This window comes from Ictalurus punctatus, chromosome 27 (assembly GCF_001660625.3).
Source record: "Ictalurus punctatus breed USDA103 chromosome 27, Coco_2.0, whole genome shotgun sequence".
NCBI lineage: Eukaryota > Metazoa > Chordata > Actinopteri > Siluriformes > Ictaluridae > Ictalurus > Ictalurus punctatus.
Window position 1 is genome coordinate 355830 of NC_030442.2, and position 19952 is coordinate 375781.

General features: G+C 38.7%; 2 protein-coding genes and 1 long non-coding RNA gene across 4 annotated transcripts in view; 1 reads left to right on the top strand and 2 right to left on the bottom strand.

The window, feature by feature from the left end:
- Positions 1 to 4283: 4283 nt before the first annotated feature.
- Positions 4284 to 18284, bottom strand: hoga1 (4-hydroxy-2-oxoglutarate aldolase 1). The gene is made up of 7 exons (XM_017459221.3): positions 17774 to 18284; positions 17404 to 17532; positions 14736 to 14863; positions 14252 to 14386; positions 11469 to 11565; positions 7442 to 7575; positions 4284 to 5384 (listed from the first exon to the last, which is right to left on the bottom strand). Exons 1-7 carry the CDS (start codon positions 17970 to 17972, stop codon positions 5235 to 5237), a joined length of 972 nt encoding a protein of 323 aa, XP_017314710.1. The 5' UTR covers positions 17973 to 18284; the 3' UTR covers positions 4284 to 5234.
- LOC128629258 (uncharacterized) lies at positions 15384 to 17397 on the bottom strand. Its single transcript, XR_008393589.1, has 2 exons — positions 17023 to 17397; positions 15384 to 16910 (listed from the first exon to the last, which is right to left on the bottom strand). It is a non-coding gene; the product is annotated as an uncharacterized LOC128629258 (long non-coding RNA).
- filip1l (filamin A interacting protein 1-like) overlaps positions 17405 to 19952 on the top strand; it is a 32421-nt gene continuing 29873 nt past the window's right edge. The window contains exon 1 of one of the 2 annotated variants that reach the window (XM_047151548.2): positions 17405 to 17555. The gene's annotated coding sequence lies outside the window, so the exon portion shown is untranslated. The remainder of the gene's footprint in view (positions 17556 to 19952) is intronic. The other variant, XM_053676488.1, reaches the window with a different exon arrangement.

The window sequence follows — 19952 nt, forward strand, 5'->3', positions numbered from 1 at the left end:
ATTGCACGCCTCAGAATGTCTGTCAGCCAATCAGAATCGAGACTTCTAAATCATACACAGAGATAAAACAGTGCAAAATGAAGCCGGGGGTTTAAGTGCTGTATGCAACTGTAACTGTTACTATGGTTACAGTTGTATATAGTCAGCGCTTTAACTTAGAATGGTGACTAAACTGACTGGAACTACCTGTGAATTCAACGGTTTGAACGCACACCTTCCAATCAATCAGAATCGAGTATTCGAGCACACGTTCCGACCAATCAGAATCAAGTATTCGATTACTCACTTCTGATTGGTCGGAAGGTGTGCATTCAATTGTAAAATTTATTGTGTAGGCCTACCAGTGTCAGAGACATAACTGTAACGTGCATTATTTATTTATGTCTGAGAAAACTATTGCTAAAATTTATTACATAACCTTTATTTTTTTAATTAAATAGTTAGCTTTACTGTACTCAGATTCCAATCATATATACAGCTTATAGCCAAATATCCAATCAGAAATCCTGAGCAGAGCCAGGATGTGTGCAGAGAGAGCCTTTGGCAGGCTAAAAGCCAGATGGCATTGCCTACTGAAGAGAAGCGATCACAACACAAGTAAGATCAATAAAGTTGTGGCAGCTTGTTGTACACTTCATAATTATTGTGAGAGCAGAGGTGAAATTCTGGAATCTCATCCACTGGAAAATTTGGAAGATGAAGTGGACAAGGAAATGGGTGAGGAAGAGCTGGCAATGCCTGAACATGTCACTGGTCAAGACGTTCACAGAGCTTTAACAAAGCATTTCAGTCCAATTTAAAATGAAAAGGGAACATTATGTATAAAGGTAATTCAACTTCCTTTTTTCTCAGATAATATAATGACAGTTGTAAAACGTTTTTGTTCATAACATTTTTTTGTGAAAAATTCACAATAATCTGTATTTCATTGTTCAGTTTTAGAGATTATTGTGAAATGTTTTGTATTGTTCCAATTAACAGTTGGTATACTTTATGATAAATGTAACAAGTGACTTCTGAACAGAATATTTTCAAAGTCTGAAAATTACATCTGTAAATAATAATAATATAATAATCATTAAAAAAAATAAAATGCTTAGTTCAACTTCAAGCATTACTGTGTTATGTTGGTCAATAAAAAAAAAAAAAAAAAACCCACAGATTCACAATTCAAAACCATATCAGAAAATGTTTCAGATACTATTCTTATTAAAAAATAACATTCAAATGTCTTCTCTTACAAAAAAAGTACCGGTTTCTTATGTGCAAAGGGTGCAACACTTAATGTATATATCCACACACTAAATTTGTTTCAGCAGCAACAAAAAATGTTTTTTGAAAAACTAACATGCACTGCATGAACAACAACAACTCAGTGAACAACATTTTTCAGTTAAATTTGTTTATCTCATGTAAAACTGATGAGTGGCACTTCGGTAGCATCATCAGTGGAAATTTCCTGGGTATACACTGCAAATCTTTGACTTACCTGGCGAACAGGGGTGAGTGTGTGAAGTGTGGTTATCTACTCTGTTGTGCAGATTGGAGCAGAGAAAGGTCTTTGACTAGGTGCAGTATGGGTAGCTGCACTAATCACTTGGGCAAACATATGCAACATAGCTTGGTCATGTTCCATCTGGTTCTGCCAACACCTTTCTTCCAACTCCATTTGCAATCTGAAGCGTTCTCGCTCCAGTTCAACCTCTCTACGCTGTCGTTCTTCCTCTTCAGCAGCAAAGAATAATGGCTTTGTTGGTCAATCATGCTACTTAGCATAGATGGCACCTCTGTGATGGTGGTGGAACATCGGGTTGGTCGTTTTTCAACCGACAGCAGATGTATTCATCTTGGAGTGTCTGCTGTGATCATGTGATCATGATGATTGCTGTTGCTTTCACTCGCTCTACTGTTTTCAATAACACTGCTGCATCTTTCCCATTCTGAAAGGCACAAAATTAAGAAAAAATAATCAGTGGATAACTAATCAGAAGTTTATCACTCAAATAAACTCATTAGTTTATGTAATATGAACTAACAAGAAAAACTTCATTTTTATAATATATCTATCTATCTATCTATCTATCTATATATCTCTCTCTCTCTCTCTCTCTCTCTCTCTCTCTCTCTCTCTCTCTCTCTCTATATATATATATATATATATATATATATATATATATATATATATATATATATATATATATATATATTATATATCTATATATACATCTATATATATATATCTATATCTATCTATATATCTATATAAATGCTGTTAATTCATGACACCTAAAATAATAACCAATGGTAATTGATAGAACCTTACCGTAAAGTGTTTTGTGAGATCGTCAAGCTGAGAGAAGCAGATGATGTGCAGTGATGTACACTGGTTCAGTTGACTGAAGTGATGAAAAGCAGTGTGAAAGTAGCTAACGCGGTGTAGTTAGATGCATTTTGGAATTGTAGTTTTTATTCGGATTGTATTGTACAACTTCGAACAGGCCACCCACACTGGTACAATTATATATTTTTTCCACAGTCGCGCAAAGAGCTTTTCAGTCGCAAATGCAAGTGAAATGGTTGCGCTGTAGTTTCAAACCAGTTTCAAAAGACAATCTTTAATATAGAAGAAGGAAAAGCTCACCTGTGGTCTCTGTGGAGTGGACCATCAGCAGCTGGACAACATGGAGTGCCACATCAGCTTCCTCACCCTGGGAGAGGATAGTCTGGACATCTTTGTTAGTAGCTTTACTCTGGAAGTATTGTATGATCACATGTGATGTGAATGTTGATAAAACTCGAAACCACTTCTCACACTGTCTAAATGGACAAGCAGCTGTTCTCCCCTTTTAAATGTGCATTTTCAAATGAGAGAAAACTTCTCACAAGTGGCACTGTACAAGTCAGCGTGATATGTTAGCTCAGCTGCACCACACAATCTTGTATATCAGCACATCGTTTACCATGAAATATTTCTTAATTTAATACCAAACATGCCCTTAGGAATAGTGTAATTAAACATAGTTTAGATGACCAGTTTTAGTTCAGCTGGATTCCTGATCATTTCAACCTTAATCAAATTACTGCCACAATTTATAAATCTACTACAGGATAAATCAACATGAAGACCAGAGAGCTGTCTGTGTGGTCTGTGTCATGCCATGGCTTGGGCTTGCATGGCTGCTTCTGGAATGGGCTCCCTAATTTTTTTTTGATGCTAGCAGCAGAATAAATTCAGAAGTCTACAGAAACAGTCTGTCTGTCAATTTACAGAGAAATGAATTCAATCTAATTGGGTGAAACTTCATCATGCAGCAAGACAATGACCAAAAAAGCACTGTCAACACAACAAAGGACTTCATCGGGGGGAAAAGTGGAAGGTTTTAGACTGGCCAAGTCAGTCACCAGACCTTCACCCAACTGAGCAGCATTTCACCTCCTGAAGAGGAGACTGAAGGGAGAAACCCCACAAAACAAACAACTGAAAGAAGCTGCAGTATGAGCCTGGATAAGCAACACAAAAGAAAAAGGCAACAATTTGGTGATATAAGTGAGTCACCACTTGATGCAAGCAAGTGATATGCAATCAAATATGAAGTGTTATTTACTTTAATTTACTTTAAGACTGTCTGTTCAATTAGTTTTGCTCACCTAAAAATTGGGTGATCTGCCAGAAAAGGTGCCATGTTCTAAGATGTTTAACACATCTAGATATAAATATCAGGAAATAAAAGCTGAAATTCTGAGCTATCATTTCATATTCATCTTTTGATCTCAAACCTAAATGTATTCACTGTATTGCAAAAACAAAAGAATTGGCCTTGCCAGGGCTATACTAGGCCTAATCAGTTCAAATATAAGTTAGCCTAATAATGTTGATAAATATGATAGTTTACATTCTATAAATGTCTAAAGTCTAAATCAATACCTATAACAGTCTATCCTATATATTGTAATTCATAAAAATGATATATTTCGAGTTTTTCCACTTAAAACAGGGTCGTCCTATAATTTTCCTTTTCAATAATCCATACAAATTCATCATTCGTCTATGATTATAGATGTTGTAGAAATAATACAATACTAAACACATAGAAGCAGGGAAATGGTTTAAAAACGGCTAAAAAGCAAAATTTTCAAATTGGGGCTGGGGTTTTCCCTTAATTTTGCACATCAAAAAAGACACGATGCCACTAAGTACAGTGGACAAAGTGTTCTTCCATTTTCGTTTTTTATACTGCATGGAGGTATATTATGTTGTCAAAAAAAAAAATACATACTTTGAGCAGTATTAGAAATGGTTTATTGAGAAAGATACTCTTTAAAAACTGTGATAGTGTTATGAAATTCCATATAGTGATAATGATCAAGATCGATCAATATAGAAAAAATAATCATGATAACATTTTTGGGCATATCACCGATCTTTAACTGTAGGCTTTTTTTTTTTTTTTTTTTTTTTTTGAGGGGAGGGAGGGTGTCTTGGAAACATACTCAATATAAAAATCAGGTTGGGAAAAAAATTTCTCCAATGTACATGTGCAATGAGAAGACAACCACCATGATTTAATACTGATATACATATACACTGAATATTCTGATAGGGTAAATATACAGTGCTGTATGTATATATTTGATATAATGTTGGTTTATATATATATATATATATATATATATATATATATATATATATATATATATATATATATATATATATATATATATATATATATATATGAATGAGAGAGAGAGAGAGAGAGAGAGAGAGAGAGAGAGAGTGTAATAATTGTCCTGAGATCTTTGAGATTGGCAGGACTCACAGTGAAACGAAAGAAGTGGGCTTCCAGTTGGGACCTCAAATTTGAGGTGGGCACAAATGACTCGGGTGGACTTCCTTTATTAGCGGGAGATGGGGGTGGTTGAGTCGGTTGAGTTCTGAGGAGAATGCACCCGTGGGTAATTGTACTAATAAGGGGTCTGTGTTGCAGTAAGAAGCAGGGGAGGAAATAAAAAGGAGAGTGTGATGCAGATGCTGAGCCATGCTGAACTGAACTGTGTGTGTGTTTATGGTGTGTCTCAGAGTGAAGCCTCAAAGTAGAAAACTCAGAGGCAAAAGGAATAAAATGTGTGTGAAAGTGTGTTTAATCTAGATTTCAATTCTGTGTTGCAGGAAACATTATGGGTTAATCATAATGTCACAATTTATCCAAATTATTTATTAGTTTTCTAAAGTCCATCTATAGCCAGCCATTTGAGGAGAAGTCTGCTTGAAGATTTTCTAACTCCACCTCGGACAAAGGCTGCAGAGGGGAGCGGCATACACCCCCCTTGTATCCAAACCACTCCATTGCTTGCTTTAGGGCAGGAATACCAAACTTCCGTGTGACCTAACAAAATAGGAGTGCAGACAAAATATTTAATCAGATCCTTTCATTTTAAAAGTTTCTAAGTTAATTAAATTTGAGTGTGATTTTATTTAATGTAACATGACCTACTTAGCATGTAAACATAACAGTGATGAATCTCTTGTTTTAATTATGGAATTGTGAGTAATTTTCTTTTTTTGTCATCCCAACCTTCATTTATGTTCAGTAGGGGTGTTTGCAAATATGAATATATTATTGAAAAGATGTGTCCTAAACAAACACAAATACAGATACGCCCAGTAGGTGGATTTTTTATTTATTTATCTATTTTAGATGCACACATACAGACAGTAGATGGATTATTTAGTTGTTATTTTTTAAAAGCTTTGCAAAAAGCTTCACAGTAGGCGTGGATCCCAGAGGACATGTAGACATGTTATTCTTACTTCTTCTCAGTCTTTTTGGAGAACCAGTGGTTAACAGTGGTGGACAATTATGATTAGCAATATCTGCAATACTTATACATTATACATGGAACCTACGGTGGCTGACAGGGGCCAACGTACTGCAAATACAGAAATCACATGCAAATACAGAAAACGTCTGTGTTACCCGGTTCCCTGAGAAGGGAACAAGACGTTGCGTGAGCTCCACGCTGAGGGAATCACCTTCGCGTGTGGCTGGAATCTGAAGCTTGTGCAACATCATGCCTCTTTATAGGCCTGCTGTGATCAGGTGATGTGGCAATTAAGCATGTTGCGTGATATAAAAATGGCACCTGTGAACTGTGCCGTCAGCCTCTATTATCTTAAGCGAAGATGCAATCCACAGGCATGCCCCAGTATGACAAAGCTACGCAAGATCTCGTTCCCTTCTAAGGGAACAGGGTTACATACGTAACCCAGACCCCTTCTCAGCGAACAGGGTTACATGCGTAACCCAGACGTTTCCTTTTAAACTCTCAACATTGCCTGTGATCCACGCTGTGGGAAGACAATACCCACTCCGTCATACTGAAGGTGTGGCCTGTATAAAAAGATCAGAGCCCAAGAGTCACTACAAGACACTTGAGCCCGTGGTGGAATGTATATCCAGGCTGTAATATCGAATTAAAATGTGTGGCATGGACTACCCCACACCCTACCTTTGGACAAAGCCTTCAAGGAGGCGACACGCCTAGTGGAATGAGCCCTTATGCCAGAGGTGTAGCAAGACTGCACGCCTCATAAGCGATAGAGATTGCTTCCACGATCCAATTAGAGATGCACTGCTTCGACACCGCATCACCTTTACTGTCGCTGCCAAAGCAGACCAGCAGCTGCTCCGTCTCATGCTACTGGCCGGAACAGTGGACGTAAGCACAGAGAGCCCTTACTGGACACCGTCGGTGCAATTTCTCTTGTTCCAGTGTGAGGAACGGAGGAGGGCAGAAAGCCTGCAACAATACTGGCTGGGCGGCAGACGTAGGCACTTTAGGATAGAGGAAGGCCATGGCTAATCCAGGGGCAAAGTCAAGGCAGGAAGGGGCAACAGAGAGAGCTTGTAGATCTCCTACTTGCTTGAGAGATGCCAGGGCCAGCAATAGAGCTACCTTTAGAGTCAGAAGCTTCTCTGAGGCTCACACTAAGGGCTCAAATGGGACACCTGACAGACCTTTCAGGACCACAGAAAGGTCCCAGGAAGGTATGTGTGGTCTAGGTTCTGCCGCCTGACACCATGCATAAACCTCGATGTTAGAGGATGCTGCCCCACAGACGCTCCATAGATAGGGGCATGGTTGACCGAAATGTGTGGCAAGCCTAATGTGTATATTAAATAATTAAGAATATTGGGGGTGTTTTTATGTGTCTCCTAAAATGTCACAGGAAGTGCAACAAAATTTGATTACTCCCAGTTTGTGGTCATATTTACTGTATGTATTGATATGAGAACTGTTACACTCTTGCCCATGTAACATTTTTCAGTAATTGGAATACAAGTTTTTAACCAAAAGATTATGTCATGCCCTATAGAATGAACAAGCATAAATGTTAACACAATTTTGCAGTATTGAGTGAAAATGGTTATATGAACCTCACCGCCAAGTTTGGTTCAATGAGACGGTATTGGAGTTCTTTGGCTTTGTCCCATTGTCCTGATGTACATAGCTGTGCTAGCTCACACACCTGCTGACCCAAAACATTTGCTAAAGCACATACACCTCCAACAGCACCTTCAAAAGAAAGAAAGAACACTCAAGGCCAGTGCACAATTAGTAATCATCAGAAGTCATCAGAAGAAGAAGAGAAGGGGGGAAAGAAAAAAAAAAATAATGTCACATGCAAAATGTATGCTTATTTACTGTATATATACACAATTCCTAAAAGTACTTCAGATCTTTCAGACAGTGGTAAATATTTAAATAAAGGTAACTAAAGTGTGAATCTATCCAGATATACTGTGAATGTAAAATAAAGGTATAGTGCCCTCCAATAATATTGGCACCCTTGGTTAATATGAGCAAAGAAGGCTTTGAAAATTTGTATTTATTGTTTAACCTTTTGTTATAAAAACTCAACAAAAAAAAAACTCAAAAAAAAAAAAAAGCAGCTCTGATTTCATGGATATAAAACAATTGCAAACATAACAGGTTTATCAAAAATCTCTCTGTTAAATATAGGTGTGCAGCAATTATTGGCATATTCAGTTCGAGGACTGGTTTGTAACAATAGATCTAAAAGACATATTTCTATGTGGAAATATCACCCAGTCATAGGAAGTTCCTGAGGTTCATGTTTGGAGGCTATGCAGACCAATATCTGGTTCTTCCCTTCAGGCTAGCTTTATCCCCTTGCACCTTCACAAAGTGCATGGATGCCACTCTGGCTCCCTTGCAATTCCAGGGCACCCGTGAACTAAACTACCTGGTTGACTGGTTAATTCTAGCACGTCTAAGACCGGCTAAGGTGTGGCCTTAGTCTTTGGAGCGGCCCTCATCTGGAGTGGCATATAAAACGCCTAGAAATGCTGGCTGTATTTCTAGCAGTCAAATTCTTTCTTCCTAAATTAAGAGGTCACCATGTGTTAGTTGTGACAGACAACACAGCGGTGGTCTCATATCAACCACCAGGGAGGGTCACGGTCGTGCCCTCTGTTGAGGCAGGCACAACTAATTCTTCTCTGGGAAGAGGGAACGTTCTTGTCAGTGAGTGCATTTGTACATGGAGGCTCCATCCTCAAGTGGTGGAGTACATATGGTGGAGGTTCAGTCAAGCGGAAGTGGATGTGTTCGCCTTTGAGGAGACAGACAACACACTGCCTGCTGTGGTTCGCCTTCACTCCTCCTGCACCATTGGGGGTGGACACCATGGTGCACATGTGGCCAAGGTCACATCTGTATGCTTTTCCCCTGATCACTCTACTCTCACAAGTTTAAGTGAGAGCTCACCAAGACCGTCTAATCTGCTGCTAGTAGCACCTTATTGGTCAGGTTGAATGTGGTTCTCAGATATAATATCCCTGCTAAATGGCACTCCTTGGGAGATTCCTGTCCACAGGGATCTACTGTCTCAAGCTGGAGGACTTATTTATCACCCTCGGCTGGAACTATGGAAATTGTGGGCCTGGCCCCTGAGGGGCACCAGCTCATAGATTTTGGTCTCACAACTGAGGTTGTAGAGACCATGTTGAACGCTAGAGCACCATTTATGAGGAAATTGTACACGCTCAAGTGGCAACTTTTTGTCTTGTGGTGTGAGGAACGTCAGCTAGACCCAGTGAACTGCGCAATACCTACAGTCCTGGAATTCTTACAAGGTTGTTTCAGCAGGGTTGGCTCCTTCTTCAATCAGGGTCTACGTGGCCACCATATCAGTCAGCCACACCCCTATCGATGGAGCCTCTGTGGGGCAACATCCTCTGACATCGAGGTTTATGTGCAGTGTCAGGCAGCTGAGGCCCATCACAGACCACACATACCTTCATGGGACCTTTCAGTGGTTCTTGAAGGTCTGTCATGTGCCCTGTTTGAGCCCTTTGTGTCAGCCAGCTCTGACATCTCTCAAGTGAGTAGGAGATCTACAAGCTCTCTCTGTTGCCCCTTCCTGCTTTGACTTTGCCCCAGGATTAGCCACAGTCTTCCTATATCCTAGGACATATCATATTCCTAAAGTGCCTATGTCTGCTGCCCAGCCAGTAGTGTTGCAGGCTTTCTGCCCTCCTCCGTTCCTCACACCAGAACAAGAGAAATTGCACCGACTGTGTCCAGTAAGGGCTCTCTGTGCTTACGTCCACTGTTCCGGCCAGTAGCATGAGTCGGAGCAGCTGCTGGTCTGCTTTGGCAGCGACAGTAAAGGTGATGCGGTGTCGAAGCAGTGCATCTCTATCGCTTATGAGGCGCACGGTCTTGATGCGCCTTGGAGCATAAGGGCTCATTTCATTAGGGGGGGTTACCTACTTGAAGGCTTTATCCAAAGGGGTATCCTTACAGGATGTGTGTGCTGCAGGGGGTGGTCTATGCCATATATATATATATATATATATATATATATATATATATATATATATATATATATATATATTTTCCACCCGGGCTCGAGTGTCTTGCAGTGACATACCCTCAGTATGATGGTTTGGGTATTATCATTCCCACAGCATGAAGCTCACGCAACATTGAGTTCCCTTTGAAATGGAATGCCTGGGTTACACATGTAACCCTGATCCCTGCGAAGGGAATGAGACATTGCTACCTTTGTCATACTGGGGCATGCCTGTGAATTGCATCTTCACTTCAGATAAGGCTGATGGCGCAGTTCACATGTGCTGTTTTTATATCATGCGACATGCTTAATTGCCAGGTCACCTGATTATGGCAGGCCTATATGTAGGCATGATGTTACACAAGCTGCAGACGCGCAAGAGCACTTCCCACAGCATGAAGCTCACATTCCCTTCTCACAGAACATGGTTACATGCATAACCCAGACGATTTGAGGTTGTTTTTCTGCCAGAGGACCTGGACATTTTGTCAGGATACATGGCATCATGGACTCTCAGTTATCAACAGATATTAAATAAAAGCCTGACTGCCTCTGCCAGAAAGCTTAAAATGGGCCGTGATTGGATCTTCCAATAGGACAATGATCCAAAACATGCATCAAAATCAACGCAAAAATGGTTTACTGACCACAAAATCAAGGTCCTGCCATGAACATCCCAGTCCCCTGACCTGAACCCCATAGAAAACCTGTGGGGTGAACTGAAGAGGAGGAATGGTCTAAGATCTCTTGCCATGTATTCTCCAACCTCAGGCATTATCAGAGAAGACTCAGAGCTGTAATCTTGGCAAAGGGAGGTAGCGCAAAAAGAATTGTCTAAAAGGGTGGCAATTATTGTTGTACACCTATATTTAACAAAGGGAGATTTTTGATAAACCTGTGTTTTGTTTGCAATTGTTTGTTATCCATGAGAACCGAGTATTTTGTGATTTTTATTTATTTATTTATTTATTTTACAAAATATCAAAAGGTTAAACAATAAAGACAATTTTTCACAGCCTTCATTGCTCATATTTACCAAGGGTGCCAATATTAGTGGAGGGCACTGAATATAATACAAGTTGCATCACTCAAAATGTACAGTGGGTCCAAAAGTCTGAGACCACTAGTGAAAATGCTTCTATTTTGCATTTTCTTTCTGATTGACTACATCAATTTTCATTTCAAATTATATCATTGACAACAACTTGATTGAAAAATAGAATGTTTTAAATATGTCAGTTATAGTATACTATATAGTTAAAGTATTTACTTTAGTATTTAAAGATTAGGCATAAGGAAATCTGACCTTCTGTACAAAGCAGGTAATATGATCAATATCATGAATTTGATTACATTTGAATAGGAACCTAGAAATAGTGTAGAATCTTGAATATAATTAAGATATTAAGCATTTACTTTCTTTGTTTTAAATATTTCAAAATTCTAAAAGCTTCTGTTTATTGCCAGTTTCAAATGAAAAACAAATCCCAGATTTTCAATGTGGTCTCAGAACCCACTGTAGTATGTTTCACTTAAAAAATGCAAATAAAAACATGTGTATTAGAAGTTGACTAGAGGATTGTCTCACCTACTGAATAGGCAGCCATGAGGAACCCAGCAGATCCTGCCAACACCTGGAAATCCTGTGATCTGGTTTTGTACACAATCAGACTTATTCTTGTAATCTATCAGTTACTCCCAATGAGAAAAGCGAAATGAGAAAATAAATAATTATTTATGGACTCTCTGGATGTATACATCTGGCTACATTTCACAAAATGATGCATTATATGATGTGTCTAGTGTTGAAAATGTTAACTGCTATCAGCTGCAGTAAATACAGTGTGAAGTGGAAGTCCATGCATATGATACACAGTCAATTCATATAGAATGACATGCACTCAACTACAGATTTACTGGCATGGCTAAATAAAATGAGCGATCCACTATATTAGGAACACCTGTACATTCATGCAGTTATCTAATCAGCCAATCATGTAGCAGTGCAATGCAAAAAACATGCAGATACCAGGTGTTCTTTTTTTTAATCTTCAACTGGCCAGTTTGGGTGAGCCTGTGCCTTTGAATGGGCTCAGAAGACCATACTGGATTCCACTCCTGTCAGCCAAGAACAGGAATCTGAGGCAATCATGGGCAGAAACTGGACCAAACTGGACAGTAAACAAAAATCACCTGCTCTATTTCCAGTCATCAACTGGACAGTTTCAGTGAGTCTGTGTCCATGATAGCCTCAGATTCTTGTTCTTGGCTAACAGGAGTGGAACTAGATGGTGTTCTGCTGTTGAAGCCCATCTACCTCAAGGTTCAACATGTGCCTTCTGAGATTCTTTTCTGCTCATCATGTGCTTATTTGAATTACTATTTGACTTCTTGTCAGCTTAGACCAGTCTGGTCATTCTCCTCTGATCTCTCCCACAAACAAGGTGATTCAGCCTGCAGACTCTCTGCACACAGGATTTTTTTTTTGTTGTTTTTCACTTCATTCTGTGTAAACTCTAGAGACGGTTGTGTGTGAATTTCCCATTTTCTGAAATACTCAAACCAGCTCATCTGGCAACAACAACCATGCCACAGTTAAAGTCACAGAGATCACACTTTATTCCCTATTCTAATGTTTGATGTGACCATTAACTGAAGCACTTGGTCTTTATCTGCATGATTTTATGCACTGTGCTATTGCCACAATAGCTAATTGAATAGCCGCATAAATGTTCCTATTAAAGTGGACGGTGAGAATATGTGTATATCGTACCCTCCATAAGAATTGGAAGAGCAAGGCTAATTCTATTGTTTTTGCTATACACTAAAGACATTTGGGTTTGAGATCAAAAGATGAATGAGATTATAGATCAGAATTTCAGCTTTCTTTCCTGATATTTACATCTACTGTAGATGTGTTAAACAACTCAGAACATGGCACCTTGGGGGGTTGAACACAGTATATTCTTCAGGAGATTAATTGCATGGTTAGTTGAGTTAAGGTCTGGTGTTTGTCATGGCCAGTCTAAAACCTTTCACTTTTTCCTTTATTGAGTTGGCAGTGTGTTTTTGGGTCATTATCTTGCTGCAAGATTAAGTTCCCCCCAATTAGATTGGATGCATTTCTCTGTAAATTGGCAAACAATGTTTCTGTAGAATTCACGCTACCATCATAAGTTGCATCATCAATAAAGAGCCTGTTCCAGAAGCAGCCATGCAAGCCCAAGCCATGAGACGACCTGCACCTTACATGACCAATGAGCTTTTATGTTTTGAGCAGATCCTTTCTTTCCCCACACTTTGACCTTTCCATCACTTTTATAGAAGTTAATCTTGGTTTCAGAACTTTTGTAACTCATCTCTGTACAGGTGCATCTAAAAAAAATTGAATATCGTGGAACAGTTCATCCCCCCCCCCATAGTTCAATTCAAAAAGTGGAACTTACATATATTCTAGATTCATTACACAAAAAGTGAAATATTTCAAGGCTTTCTTTGTTTTAAAAATCCAGTACCTCAAAATATTAGAATAAAGAATTTATTATACAGAAATGTCGACCTGAGAAGATCTGTAATCAGCTAATTAACTCAAAACTCTTGCAAAGGTTTCCTGAGCCACAGGCTAAACCCAGGGCTCAAACCAAGAGTAAACATTCAGAGCTATCTAACAGGGCACACCTGAACAACAAAAAATAGTGGTCAGTCACATGTTCCAATATTTTTGGTCACTTGAAAAATTGGTGGATTACAAAAAAGGTTGTTTAATGCATCTAGGTTTAAATATCAGGAAATTAACGCTGAAATTCTGATCTATTTTCTCATTCATCTTTTTATCCCAAACCCAGATGTCTTCATTGTGTAACAAATTGGCCATGTTATTCCGATACTTTGGAAGGGGACTATATATACAAGTAAAGCACCATAGAAAAAACAAAAGTATGTGCAAATAATATCATTATTTAAAAAAATTAATTACTAAGTGAACTTTTTTGTTAGGAAAAGTAAGCAGGTTTTTTTGGTGTTTCTCTTGAATGGTGCCAACATTTTTGTTCATTCATTCATCCATCTTCAATAACTGCATTTCGCATTGGATCCAGAGCTTATCCCAGGAACACTGGTGCGAGGTGGGAAAATACGCCTAATTGGATGTTAATTCATAGCAGGACACCATGCACACATTTACACTAGGGGCAATTTCATAGCCAATCTACCTATCTGCATGTTTTTAGGAGGTGGGAAGGAACTAAAGAATGTGATTGTGTTGACAGGCACACATTAAGGAACAACAGAATTAACTGATTGGTTTCTTAACCCAAACATATTATTTAGTAAATAAATAAAAAATAATAATAAAATGAAAGTAGCTCTTACATCTCCACCACTATCTTTGATGCCAACTATATTTGGATGCTGTGATAGCTGTACTACTGCATCCACAGGCAGATCCAGAAAAGTGTTGGCTGGCACATTATATAGAACAATGGGTATAGGACTGGAATCTGCTACCTGTGTGTTAAAGGATGGAGTATTAAAGCATCAGTAACACGATTATTCAGTACAGTAAACAGAATTTTACAGACTAATAAGCAGTAAAAGCTTAAGTCAATCTATATGCTTGGAAAAACCTCAGTGTATAGCCCCAAGTAAACAATTGTTATGTAATGCTCATATGCAGCACAAATCAGGTCTTAACACAAACATACCATACCATGGTAGGTTAACCCCATGATGTGTAAAAAATAAATAAATAAATAAAATAAAATAAAATAAAATAAAATAAAATAAAACAAAATAAAATTTAAAAATGACCAAGAACCCCACCATTACTTATTGAACATTTTATTACACAACTCACCTGTGTATAGTGGTGAATAAGAGCACTGCTATTCATTCTTCCATGATAAAAACACGGCGTCACTACCAACACACAATCAGCACCTGCACTGGCCATACTCTCACTCATTTGGATTGTGGCTCTTGTGGCTAGAGAGAACATACAAAAGATTCTACTTATAATTTGATTACATAGTGGACTGCACTGATAATATGGAGCAGGGGTGTCAAACTCAAATTCTACCAAGGCCACATCAGCATATCATCAGCTGTACAACAAATTTGAATCTTCATAAAGTTCTCATTCAAAAGCTAAGACATGGGCGTGGAGGGGCTCTGTAGTGCCCCCTTTTGACTAAAGTGGTAGGGTCAGTTTTGCCTACAGTCACCAAACTCAGTACATATTTTGTTCTCATCAATCTGGACAACTTTTGATCGTCTGCTACAGGAATACTGGGAGTCCAATCAGTTTGCCGAGTTTGGTGGAAGTAGCTTGAAAGCTCAAAATTTTTAATGTAAGTCAATGGGAAATTTGGCCATTTTGAGCTTCTGTAACGGGAATTTTGTAATTCCGATCACTTAGAAAAGTCATAGTAACTCGAGTCAGGCTGAAGGTCAGTGCTGAGTTTCCTGCATGCAGCTTGAAAGCTCTGGGAGGAGTAGCAATTTATTTATTTATTTTTTTAAATCTTCAGAAGAATAACTAGACATACACATTTCCTGAAGAAAAGGTCAGTGGTGCTTGCCATAATAAAACTCGGCACTGGGCAGTCGCTATTGTGATGCAAGTGACTGCAAGAGAGCCAAACCTTAAGTCTGTATAATGTCCTGGTGGTGAAAAATGGCTAATTCAAGATGTTATACGGTTGCGAGGGTGCTCTAAATGTTTGCTAGGGTGTTATGGGTGGTTGCTAGGGTGTTATGGGTGGTTGCTAGGGTGTTGCTAGGTGGCTGCTAGGGTGTTCTGGGTGGTTGCTATGCCGTTGCTAGGTGGTTGCTACGGAGTTCTGGGTGGTTGCTAGGCGGTTGCTAGAGTGTTCCAGGTGGTTACAAAGCGGATGCTAGGGTCAATTAGCATGTTTAAAACACTGACAACATGACTTAGCATGTTGCTAGCATGAACTAGCATGTTGCTAGAAGGTTTCAGCACATTGCTAGCATGAATTATCATTTGGCTAGCATGATTAACCATGTCACTAGCATGAATTAACATATTGTTAGAATGGTTTAAAATGATTCTAGCATGAATTAGCATGTTTTAACATATTTCTAACATTTTTCTAACAGAATTAGCATGTTGCTAGCATGAATTAGCATGTTTTAACATATTGCTAACATTTTTCTAACAGAATTAGCATGTTGCTAGCATGAATTAACATGTTTTAATACACTGCTAACATGATTTAGCTTGTTGCTAGCATGTTTTACCTGTTTGACACACTGCTAACATGACTGACTGTGCTGAGTTTCTTGGAAGTAGCATGAAAGCTCAAGTCAGAAATTTTCAATGAGAATTTTGGCCACTTTGAGCTTCCATATCAGGAATTCCAGAATACTGATGCCTTATAAAAGTCATAGCACACCTCTCAATAAGTCGATCGATTTGACACCTCATTCCTGGAACTATGACAAACGGTGCGAAGAATAATAAGAAGTATTGCAAGAGAACAATAGTTATGCTTTACAAGCACCTATAAAGCTAGTACTAATAATAACAATAATCTTAAAAATAGTAGATCAGTATGTTGCCAAAATAATAAATAATAAGTATGCAAGAGAACAATAGTGATGCTTTGCTTCACAAGTACCATTAATAATAATTAAGCATATAAAGCAGAACAGTATGGTTGTGTGTTTGTGTTAAACACACAAACACCATTCCCCAAAGTGACTCAAATTAGTCATATTGTTAGTAATAAATTAATCTTTTAGCCCAGACTCTGATCACTACTTTTCACCATTAGGAAAAAATGGTCCAATTCCATATTCATGAGCTATATAATTCTAGTAATTCATTCAGTAGTAAATCAGCTTGCATGTGGTTTTAAATCAGGGCCACAGTGTACTGAGTCGACAACTTTAACAATTATTTGTCTTTTAATTTGAAATTAATCTTGTCTTGTGCCTTACATATAAACATACAGTCTATCAATATCCTTTGTGGGTGTGTCTTAATAGAGTGTGTGAGCAGGTGTTCCTGAAAAAGAAAATAATACATGAATAAATAATTCCATATGTTCATGGTTGTTAAATGTTCAATCTTCATGTTGATGTGATTATGATATTTTACATTTACGTTGTATACATACTCAAATATACACCATGAGTTTGTCCAAAGTCTCCTACAGGTGTTTAATTGGATTGGAATCTGGTGTCTGTGAAGGCCATAGCATAGTAGCATATTTAAATAATTTTCATGCTCATCAAGTTACTCAGTGGACCCTTGTACCCTATGGAGGGAGGTACTGTAATCCTGGAAAACAGTAGTAAATGTTTAACTTTGTGTAGATTTGCAGTGATCTTTCCCTCTAAGAGAATAAGTGGATGCAAACCAAGCCACCAGAATGTCCCACTGCATACCACTAGATTCCCCTTTCTCACCCATCTGTATGCGAATAGGAGAAAACATCAGATGATGCGAACTCATTTATTAATGGTCGGTGAATCACAAACATCCAGAAGCATCTTACATTCACAGCCAGATCCAGCCATCACAAGCTTTGATGGAGGCAGAGCTTCTCGAACTCTTCTTACAACATCTATGCGCTCTTCGGTTGTCAGATATGGATACTCTCCATTAGAGCCCTGCACCACAAGACCTGACAGTACAATGAGAATTGGAGTAAGACTTTATTTTTATGGGTATGAATGGCAAGAAGACTTTTATGGATACACTAGATGGTGAAATTTTCTAATTATTTGTATTCAACTTTCTAAAACAGTATATTCTATATAAACAGTATATTCTATATAAACAGTATACTATATAGGTTAATCAAACGTGCCTAAACAGGTCCTGCTAAATAAGCACATTTCATTATATAAGATGGTAATGCTTACCTTTAAAGGGTATACTGCCATATTTTCGTAGATTTTCATCTAGGCTTTGATAATCCACATTTCCTTTCTGTGTAAATGGAGTGGCAATGGGAGGATAAATCCCACCAATATCAAGCCTTTGACCAGCATGTTGACTTACACTTCTCCAGAAAGAACTAAATTCTCTTCTGTGTGAGTAATTAAAAATCCTGGCCAACATAATTCCTTTGATTTTTGGTATTTAAACAGAGTAGACAGACCAGATCAGCCGGTCAGGTTCCGAGGGTGGAGACGAAGTTCGTGGTCGATAAACAGGTGAGGGTCAGGCAGGCAGGCAAACAAACACAACGAGGTCGAGGACGGAAACACTGGTCAAAAGTCACTTCGTAAACACACGAGAAAAACGCTTGGATAATGGCAGAGAACAAATCAACTGAACATTACTTCACAAAGTCTCTTCGCTCCTAAAGTCTCTCTCATGCTGTGGTGTGTGTGTGTGTGTGTGTAATGAGATGCAGGTGTGTGTGGGAAGTGTAGTCCTCAGCGGCCATGTTTGTATCACGCGGTGCCTCCTGGGAAACTGAGTCGTGGCTGGGCTGAGAGAGACACAGCCTAACACTTGATATGTGACAGAAACGGTTCGTTTCAGTTGATGTGCACTTTGTACTCTAAAAATCGACAGGTTCAGGGAGGAGGAAAATCATGATTAAAACACACTCAGAAGTGTGACAAGCACACTAAAATAGTTTTTACCTTCTCTCTTATTTTAATGTTCAACATGTATTTGCATTCTCAGCAAATTCTCAGATAAATTTTGTCCTAATGCAAATACATGTTGAACACTAAAATAGTTTTTACCTTCTCTCTTATTTTAATGTTCAACATGTATTTGCATTAGGACAAAATTTATCTGAGAATTTGCTGTGTGACCTGAACGTGTTCACTGACAGATAGTGAGCAACTCGTCTGTAGTGGAACCTGTTAATGATTAAAAATTAAGTTTGGACATTGGAATCTTTTTTTTTCTTGGTTAGCTGTTTTTTTGTTATGAGGGCCCGAGCACTGCTGGTGCGAAGCCCTGTTGGATCTGCTCTGTTTATTATTATTCTCCCGTTCTCAAATGAATCGCATTTTAGAGGGCCTACACATACCCGAAAACTCACGAAACTTTGCAGGCGGATCAGAACCGGTGAAAATTTACATCTGATACAGGGTCCAGAATTGAGTGTGGCAAAATGACTCGATAGCGCCAACTACAATATTTGAATGATGTGCGCCTCGCGTTAGGTTTCACCAACATGTATGAAATTTGGTAAACAGGGGTACCATGCCCATACGTACAAAAACGTCTCTTGAACCCATGCCCTAAACTCAACAGGAAGTCAGCTATTTAGATTTTTCTCTTAAATTTTTGCTCCGTTTTTTTGCCATTTCCAGGCCTCGTACTTTAACAAACTCCTCCTAGAGATTTCATCAGATCGGCATCATATTTGGTCAGTCTCATCTAAAGGCATTGTCGATGCTAAATTTCAAAGCTTTTGAATTTTCAATGCACGGTGTGAGCTTGGCGGTCTCACAAAATTCGATGTTTTGCCATAAAAAATTAAGTTGTTATAACTCAAACATAGAATGTCCATTCTGCTCCAAACTTCAGAGGTTTGATAAAATTCCAGGCCTGAAGACATCTACATGCAAATATTCAGTTGTAGTCATAGCGTCACCAGCTGGCAACATGAACTGTCATGTTTTACACTAACTCAGACATACAATGTTCAACCTGCACCAAACTTCACATGTTTTGTACAAAACCTGGCCTGAGGCTACATACATGCCAATATTCAGTTATAGTCATAACGCCACCTGCTGCCAACATGCTTCTGGCAGGTTTTACACTAACTCAGACATAATGTTCAACTTCACATATTTGATACGAATCCTGCCCTGAAGACGCCTACATACCAATATTCGGTCATCATTATACCGCCACCTGCTGGCAACAGGAAGTGACATGCCTTAACTCTGAACTACAGTTTCCAGCAGCCACTACACCTCACTGCATCATAATCACATGACGACCTGCACCTGAATCACGTCATGTGATAGATCAGCACCTATGTGTATATAGCCACAGTTTGCACTGCACTCCTTGTCTTACGTTTGTCGTTCTTTGCCATTGTCTATGTTGCTGTGTTTATGGTCT